Source organism: Herpailurus yagouaroundi, unplaced genomic scaffold (assembly GCF_014898765.1).
Source record: "Herpailurus yagouaroundi ecotype Mexico unplaced genomic scaffold, PumYag 29, whole genome shotgun sequence".
NCBI lineage: Eukaryota > Metazoa > Chordata > Mammalia > Carnivora > Felidae > Herpailurus > Herpailurus yagouaroundi.
In genome coordinates, this window is record NW_024412377.1 from 99,253,572 (window position 1) to 99,263,591 (window position 10,020).

Below are 10,020 nucleotides of genomic sequence, written 5' to 3' on the forward strand. Positions count from 1 at the left end.
TCAAGGAAAGCCTTCAATTTCAAAATAGCTCACAATTCACTGCCTCTGGTGAACAAAGTGTGTTTTCTGCTAAGTATGTGCCAACATGCGCATTACCCAGCCTTTCTCCTGAGACAAAAGGAATTTGGTTTCTACACAAGGTTACACTTGAAATACTATTAACGAGGAGCAAGAATTCTCACCAGCTTAAATCCCTGTCCTCAACCTTTGATAAAACTGGCCATCCGTTCCATGCAGCTGTTATCCACTGTCATCGTTTTTAAAAATTCTTTTTATTTTAGAGAGAGAGGGAGAACACATGAAGGGGGGCGGGGGCGGAGAGTTAGAATCTTAAGCAGTTTCCATGCTCAGCATGGAGCCCAATGCAGGGCTCAATCCCATGATCCTGGGATCATGACCTGAGCCGAAATCAAGAGTCAGACTCTCAACTGACTGAGCCACCCAGAGCCCCTCCAATGTGATCTTTAACAGCTGTATGTTTTCGCACAAGCTTTACTTTATACTGGCAATACTAGTAATATAATTTTTTTTCTATTATTTTCAAGGCCAGATCTTGGGAAGGCAAGGCACAGAATTATCTCCATCAAAACACAACTGCAACTTCCAAGCATCCAAACCACAAATGTTAAAAAACACACACAGATGGGGCACCTCGGTAACTCAGTCAGTTAAGTGTATGACTTTTGATTTTGGCCAGGTCATGATCTCAGGGTCATGAGATCAACCCCCGCTGGGCATGGAGCCTTCTTAATATTCTCTCTCCCCCACTCTCTCTCTCAAAAACAAAAAAACAAAACAAAAAAACCCCACACAGACACACATACACACACACATAGACCTCATCAAATAAGCAAAGAATCAGGTTTTTTTTCCCCAGGGAAAAAACAGGCAGAGAAAAAAAAAGTTTCAAAATTAATGGGCAGAAAAGGAAAATGGTGTTTAAAAATAGCAATTAAACCAAATCATATTCATTGCTTGGAACTGTAATGTTTTAAATCTGTTAGCTCTTGCCAATACAATTCAGGATCCTCATTTTATAGGCCGAAGCAGTTTAATTCCAGCCTGAGCTAGAACCCAGATCCTTAGGCTCATATTTAGTGCTCTATTTCCATTACTAAAGCTGCTGCTCTTACACTTAGGAAGCAAGCCTGACAGACAGATGGCAAAGTGGAGACACCCAGCAAAGGCTTCTAAGTGCCCTGGTGAGGTCCCACGGCACTCCATCTTGACCTAAAGCTATCAGATTGGAATGCTCTGGAAGGGACTTGCATAGCCTGCCTATGAAAGATTTGTGGAGTCAAGGACAAACCGCATGTGGCTGTGGGCAGAGAGGAACCTAGGTCTATCTCTATCCTGTACCCAGAAGATCCCACGTGCGGTTTGTAGATGCAACAATTTGTGTGTGTCTAGCAAGGACTTTGTGACACAGACATCACTCAGCCCTTACCTGGGCAACCGCTGGCACCCACAATAATATTAGCTACATTATTTCAGTATTTTTGGGGGTGTCAAGCTCCATGCAGAGTGCTGAACAAACACATGTGTATGTTCACAATATAATTATATATGATTACATGTTAATATAATCTATAGAAATAGAAGTTTGTGAACATACAAATACACTTTATTACATCTGTATGTTACTCTTAACCCCTCATCATGATCCTGTAAGATAGGCACTATTATATCCATTTTACACGTGTGGAAATGGAAGTATAGAGAATTCAAGGGACTTGACTAAAATCTCTGGTTACTTTGACAAAGCCAATACTGGAATGGTGCCTGTCTGTCTCCAAAGCAAGTAACTATATCTTCCAATGCTGACAAGCGTGCCTCGGGCCACAGTCTTGGCTCCATCAGTGGGGATGGCAGGCGGAGACCCATTCTCCCCTCCATGGGGTGTGGGGGCACAAGGCTTGGGTTTCAGTTTCACTCTCCTATTCGCTGGCCCACTATTTATTGACCAGTCCCGTTCCTTCCCATCAGGTGAAAGGGCAACCAGCCACACAGCTGCTGTGAGGGTCAAATGAAGATAAATAATAATGTGAGGGCACTCCTAAAGCACAGGGGGTAGGGCAAGGCTGCTGCCATCCCCATCAGAAGGTTAACAGTACAAAAGTCCCCGCCTAGGAGGGATGTTTTTATTCACCTTTAATGACGCAGTTCAGTAGTACATATGATTATATGTGCATATGTATGCAACATATAAATGTAAATAAATATGCACATACATAAAAAGATATACACTTTAATTTTTATTAAAAATATTTTTGCATAGGTAATACATGGTACAAAGTTTATATTAAAAATTTATTTTTTCCTTCCTCACCACTCACTTCTCTTTGCCAGAGTCAACACTTCCCTGTGCTGCTGGAGACTACATTATGCCAAAATAATTTCTAATACCTTGCATCAAAATGAGCTGCCTTGAAGGGGAACACCTCAGCCGGGGCAGTAGGTCCTATTCCACAAACTAAGTTACCAGGGAAATCCTGGCCCTTTGTGAGTTGTTTACATTTTTTTTTTTTAAGTTTAGAAACATTCATCATGTAATACATGTACTCTCTAAGAAAGTAAAATCCCAACAGCACAAAAACAGAAAACAAAGAAGTCTCCCATCTACACCAGACTTCGAGTTCACCTTCCAGGTGTTTCCTTCTGGAAATAATTTATGCACATGCAAGAGTATGTTTATTATGGGTGTGTATCCCATTTTCAGGCATGTGGAAACATTTTTTTTTTTTTACTTAACAATATACATACTGAAGATTATCCAATATAGATTCACTCAATTTTTTTTGACGACCACAGAGTATTTCACTATATGGATATACTGCAACTTACTTAACTGGGCCTCTCTTGAAGGATATTTATATTGTTTGGGGTCTTTTGTTATTACAATGCAACAATAAACATCCCCTTCCCTCTGCCTTTATGATACAGGTTTCCGAATCCAATGGACCAGGGCATAGTTGCAGAAGGAATTACTTTTTGGATAGTTTTGGATACATTACTTAGCCTAAGTTTCATTATCTGTAAGTGATGATAAGGACATTTAACCCACATGGCTGTTATGATTATGAGGATTATATGAGATAATATGCATACAAATATGCAGTATCATGCCTGGCAAACAACAGGTGCTCAATAAATGTTTGTTCTAATCAAAGATGTTGTTCCTGTTTCAGATGAGGCAGTTTCTGGGTTGTAAACACCTATACAGAGAAGACCTCCACTCCTTGAGGTTTTGGCTTGCAGCTGGAGACATGGCATCTATGAGTGGGGTCGGTTCCAGGGAGCATCTCTCTCTCACTCTCAAGGAACAGATCATAAGCTTCACCACTCAGCACCCTTCCAACACTGGCCAGTATCTGTGGAACACCTCCTAACACCAGTCTAAGCTCTGCAGCATGGAAAAAACCCTGTGCTCTTCAAAGGGACTGTGGCCAGGTCAGTCTCTTCCTGTGCTGAGAACAAACCAGGCTCACACCTGCCCAGCACTGTACTCCCAGCCTGCACCGTCCTGCTTTCCACCCACCTAACCAGCTCCTCCTTCCCTTCCAGGGGCAGCTCCTGTTCTCTCTCCATGACCACTCCTCTTAGGATTCTAGCCCACAAAAATCCATGGTCTCTGAAGTACTCGGTGCATGCCTTGTTTTCACACTGTGTCACATACTCATCTCTACTGTTATTTAACTCTTCTATATAAGAATGCCCACTACCTCCGTTTCTAAGCATCTTAAGGAGGACAGAGATCTTCAAATGTCATGTGTTCCTTCTACCCTTTTTCCCTCTACCACACACTATACAGTACACTATGTATACAGTATGTGCTCAGTAAATATCCAATGAATTGGAATCTGAACAAGAACTCACCCATCAGTGAGGTTTTAGTTAAAGTAAAAGCAGTGATTAGCTCTGGAGCCAGCTTCCTGCTCATGTTTGACACCAGGATAAAAATAGCCCTATTATTTCCATTTTGGTCCATAGGCAATTGTGGGAAGAGTATCTCATAAGCCGTAGGCAAAACAAATCAAGAAAATCCTCCCTCTCAGCCCTTCTCCCCCCACCCTGTCTGTAAATTTAAAAGCAACAAACCTACTAAGACTCACCATGAGTTTCTGCATTTTAGCATGGTATAAAACATCCTGGTAGTGCTGGGCGCAGTCTGGATCCACATCTTTGATCTTAGCAGTAGGTAAGAGCAGAGTATCTAAAGTTTTCAAAGCATTCCCTTCATCAATAGCTTCATTGATGTACCCTACAGCTACGATTCCTAGGGCAAGAAAAAAAGTTTTCCTCTTAAGTCACAATACATCATAAGTTCTCTAGAATCACCTATAAGAAAGGTGGAGTTAGAAAGGGGGTAGGGAACCCCCTGCACATAAGAAAACCTCTAAGCGCTAATAAGCAGAGCTAAGGCTGCAGGATACAAGGTCAATGTACAAAAGTGTAGAGTATTTCTACACACACTCATTGTACGATGTGAAAATGAAATGGAGGAGAAAATTCCATTTGGAATAGATTCCAATCACAACTACATTGTACCTACTTAAATCATAAACAGGAATAAATTTAACAAAAGAAGCACAAGACATGTACGCTGAAAACCACAAAACACTAATGAAAAAAATTAAAGATGACCTAAATAAATGGAAAAATCATCTCATGTTCATGGATCCAAACAATACTGTTAAGGCGGAAATACTCCTCAAACTGATCAATAGATTCAGGGTAATCCCTATCAAAATCCCAATTGCATTTTTCTTTCAAACAGAAATTGACAAGCTGTATCTAAAATTCACATGTAAATGCAAGGGACCACGAATAACCAACGCAGTGTTGAAAAAAGAACAAAACTGGAGTTCTCTTAACAATTTCAAAACTTACTACAAAGCTACAGTTAATCAATACTGCATGCTGCTGGCATAAGGATAGATGTACGGATCAATGGAAAAGAATTTAGAGTTCAGAAATAAACCCTTACATTTGTGGGCAACTGATTTTTGACAAGACTGCCAAGACAACTCAACAAGTACAAGTCTTTATAACAAATGGCACTGGGACAACTGGACAGCCACATGCATAAGAATGAAGCTGGACTCTCTACATCAGAGCCTACACAAAAAAATAACTCAAAATGGATCACAGACTGAAGTGTAAAAGCTTAATCTATGTAACACTTAGATGAAAACATAGGAGGAAATCTTTGTGGCCATGGGTTAGGTGCTAATTTTAATAGTGACACCAGAAACACAACTAAAGAAAAAAAATAAATACACGGGATGTAAAAATGCAAACTTTTATGCTTCAAAGGACACCAGAGAAAGTGAAGGCAATCTACAGAATGGGGGAAAATACTTGCAAATCCTCTATGTGATAAAAGACTTGTACACCTTATACACATGTATACCAGGTATATAAGGAATTCTTACAACTCAACAATAAGAAAGGAAAACCGAATTTAAAATGGGTAAAGGTCTTGAACACACACTTCTTGAAAGAAGATATACAAATGGCTAATAATCACATGAAAAGATACTCAGTATTAGTTAGGAGGAAAATGCAAATCCAAATCACAATGAGATACCACTTCATATCCACTAGGATGGCAATAAAAATAAGACAAACAGTAACAAGTGTGAAGATGTGCTGACACTGGAACTCTCATACATTGCTGGTGGGAACAGAAAATGGTAGTCATAATGGAAAACAAGCAGTTCCTTAAAATACTAAACACAGAATTACCATCTGATCTAGCAATTCTACTCTTAGGTATATACACTTAAGGGAACCACAGGTTCACATAAAAACTTAGACACTATTCTACTTATATGAAATATCCACAATGGGAAAATCCACAGAAACAAAGTAGACCAGTGGTTGCGGGTGGGGGGAACGGGAGGACAGGCAAAGGGGAGTGACTCTACAAAGTATCTTCTTGGGGTGAAGAAAATGTTATGAATTTAGATAGTCTGATGGTAGTGCAACTTTTTAAATCCATAAAAGTCACCATAAAAACAATCAATGGGTCAATTTTATGGTATATAAATTATATCTCAATGAAGGGGTTATAAAATGGGAGGACAACTTTATATACAAGTAGCAGGAGGAATGCTAATTTCTAGTGTAAACCTCACTTAGATAGCAGTGTGAAGGCAATGAGTGACAGAACCACAGAATAACAGAGCTGGAAAAATTTAATGTCGAGATGTACAGAAAAAAAAAAACTGAAATACAAAGAGGTTTGGATAGACATTCTATTCTTTAGATTACGTTACCACTTTTGTGAAGGATGCCAAAACAGAGATAGTTCTAAATCAAACAATTCCCTATAGTATCAGTGGAGCGAATTTCCAGGTCCATACAGTCCAATGCTGTCCAACAGAACATTTTGTGATGATGAAAACGTTCTCTGACTGGGCTGTCCAATACACTCCATGTAACTATTAAGCATTTAAAATGTGGCCAGTATGACTGACGAACTTAATTTTAAATTTTATCTAATTTTAATGATTAAAGTAGCTGCACGTAGTTGGGGAGTGTAGATAGGCCTCCTAGAGATTAATAGTCAGACATGTTTTTTAAGATAGTTTTAAGGTTTAGTTATGACTAATTACTATCACAAATTGCTTCTATGAAACCACCTGGTAAAATAACATCTGGAGCCCTAACTCATGGATATGCCAAAAGAATAATAACTGTATCTACCAGCTCAACCTTCTACCATCTCACTGCAGGTTCTTAGGAAATAGACTAGAAGGTCCAGGAAAGAAAAATACAGAGCAAAGTCATGGAGCTTGGCAAATTTTTGCAACACCAGCAAAGGGTATCTATTTGGAGGCCCATTCTCCGTACTACCTTATTATTAAAAATAAATTATCAACCAGTCATAAAATACTACAGTATATGCAAGAATATACTTATATATAGTAGACACATGAACAATGTGGGGGTTAGGAGCACCAACACCCAGTGCAGTCAAAAATTCAGGTATAGGGAAGATGGCGGCGTAGGAGGATGCTGGGCTCACCGCGTCCTGCGGATCACTTAGATTCCACGCACACCTGCCTAAATAACCCAGAAAATCGCCAGAAGACTAGCAGAACGGATTCTCCAGAGGCAAGCGTAGACAAGAGGCCCACGGAAGAGGGTAGGAAGGGCGGAGAGGCGGTGCGCGCTCCACGGACTGGTGGGAGGGAGCCGGGGCGGAGGGGCAGCCCGCTGGCAAAGGAGAGCTCGAGTCTGCCTTGAAAAGCGGAGGGGCTGGACTGCGTGGGTTCTGACAGCCAGCGGGACTTAACATCTGGAAGGTTATAAGTTAACAGCTCTGCTTGGAGAAAGGGAGGGCTGGAGGACAACGGGAGGGAGAGTTGTTGAGCCCCAGACGACAGAGGGCAGCTTGGCAGGGAACAAAGGCCAGCGCCATCTCCCTCGCCCATCCCCCAGCCAAAACCCCAAGGGAACCAGTTCCTGTCAGGGAACTTGCTTGCACCCTGCAAACACTGAATGCTGTGCTTCTGAGAATCCATCCCTCCGGCAGGTCTGACTCCCTCCCCAAGCGGATCTCCGAAGGAAAAGCGAGCTGAGCCTGCCCTTCCTGCCCCTGTGCACCTTGCCCATCCACCCCAGCTAATATGCCAGATCCCCAGCGCTACAAGTCTGGCAGTGTGCAAGTACCCCAGACAGGGGCCACACCACCCCACAGTGAATCCTGCCCCTAGGAGAGGGGAAGAGAAGGTACACACCAGTTTGACTGTGGCCCCAGTGGTGGGCTGGGGGCAGACATCGGGTCAGACTGCGGCCCCACCCACCAACTCCAGTTATACACCACAGCACAGGGGAAGTGCCCTGCAGGTCCTCACCACGCCAGGGAATATCCAAAATGACCAAGCGGAAGAATTCCCCTCAGAAGAATCTCCAGGAAATAACAACAGCTAATGAGCTGATCAAAAAGGATTTAAATAATATAACAGAAAGTGAATTTAGAATAATAGTCATAAAATTAATCGCTGGGCTTGAAAACAGTATAGCTGACAGCAGAGAATCTCTTGCTACAGAGATCAAGGGACTAAGGAACAGTCACGAGGAGCTGAAAAACGCTTTAAATGAAATGCATAACAAATGGAAACCACCACGGCTCAGATTGAAGAGGCAGAGGAGAGAATAGGTGAACTAGAAGATAAAGTTATGGAAAAAGAGGAAGCTGAGAAAGAGAGAGATAAAAAAATCCAGGAGTATGAGGGGAAAATTAGAGAACTAAGTGATACACTAAAAAGAAATAATATACACATAATTGGTATCCCAGAGGAGGAAGAGAGAGGGAAAGGTGCTGAAGGGGTACTTGAAGAAATAATAGCTGAGAACTTCCCTGAAGTGGGGAAGGAAAAAGGCATTGAAATCCAAGAGGCACAGAGAACTCCCTTCAGACGTAACTTGAATCGATCTTCTGCACGACATATCATAGTGAAACTGGCAAAATACAAGGATAAAGAGAAAATTCTGAAAGCAGCAAGGGGTAAACGTGCCCTCACATATAAAGGGAGACCTATAAGACTCGTGACTGATCTCTCTTTTGAAACTTGGCAGGCCAGAAAGAATTGGCACGAGATTTTCAGTGTGCTAGACAGAAAAAATATGCAGCCGAGAATCCTTTATCCAGCAAGTCTGTCATTTAGAATAGAAGGAGAGATAAAGGTCTTCCCAAACAAACAAAAACTGAAGGAATTTGTCACCACTAAACCAGCCCTACAAGAGATCCTAAGGGGGACCCTGTGAGACAAAGTACCAGAGACATCACTACAAGCATAAAACATACAGACATCACAATGACTCTAAAGCCATATCTTTCTATAATAACACTGAATGTAAATGGATTAAATGCGCCAACCAAAAGACATAGGGTATCAGAATGGATAAAAAAACAAGACCCATCTATTTGCTGTCTACAAGAGACTCATTTTAGACCTGAGGACACCTTTAGATTGAGAGTGAGGGGATGGAGAACTATTTATCATGCTACTGGAAGTCAAAAGAAAGCTGGACTAGCCATACTTATATCAGACAAACTAGACTTTAAATTAAAGGCTGTAACAAGAGATGAAGAAGGACATTATATAATAGTGACAGGGTCTATCCATCAGGAAGAGCTAACAATTATAAATGTCTATGCGCCGAATACCGGAGCGCCCAAATATATAAAACAATTACTCATAAACATAAGCAACCTTATTGAGAAGAATGTGGTAATTGCAGGGGACTTTAACACCCCACTTACAGAAATGGATAGATCATCTAGACACACGGTCAATAAAGAAACAAGGGCCCTGAATGAGACATTGGATCAGATGGACTTGACAGATCTATTTAGAACTCTGCATCCCAAAGCAACAGAATATACTTTCTTCTCGAGTGCACATGGAACATTCTCCAAGATAGATCATATACTGGGTCACAAAACAGCCCTTCATAAGTTTACAAGAATTGAAATCATACCATGCATACTTTCAGACCACAATGCTATGAAGCTTGAATCAACCACAGAAAAAAGTCTGGAAAACCTCCAAAAGCATGGAGGTTAAAGAACACCCTACTAACGAATGAGTGGGTCAACCAGGCAATTAGAGAAGAAATTAAAAAATATATGGAAACAAACGAAAATGAAAATACAACAATCCAAATGCTTTGGGACGCAGCGAAGGCAGTCCTGAGAGGAAAATACATTGCAATCCAGGCCTATCTCAAGAAACAAGAAAAATCCCAAATACAAAATCTAACAGCACACCTAAAGGAACTAGAAGCAGAACAGCAAAGGCAGCCTAAACCCAGCAGAAGAAGAGAAATAATAAAGATCAGAGCAGAAATAAACAATATAGAATCTAAAAAAACTGTAGAGCAGATCAACGAAACCAAGAGTTGGTTTTTTGAAAAAATAAACAAAATTGACAAACCTCTAGCCAGGCTTCTCAAAAAGAAAAGGGAGATGACCCAAATAGATAAAATCATGAATGAAAATGGAAT

At 41.0% G+C, this 10,020-nt stretch overlaps 1 protein-coding gene across 3 annotated transcripts in view; it reads right to left on the reverse strand.

Moving 5' to 3' along the window:
• Positions 1-10,020, reverse strand: part of IQGAP2 (IQ motif containing GTPase activating protein 2) — a 298,102-nt gene that overhangs the window by 85,391 nt on the left and 202,691 nt on the right. For all 3 annotated transcript variants that reach the window (XM_040450363.1, XM_040450370.1, XM_040450378.1), the window contains one exon: positions 4,113-4,276. In XM_040450363.1, coding sequence (XP_040306297.1) covers positions 4,113-4,276 — 164 coding nt within the window. The remainder of the gene's footprint in view (positions 1-4,112; positions 4,277-10,020) is intronic.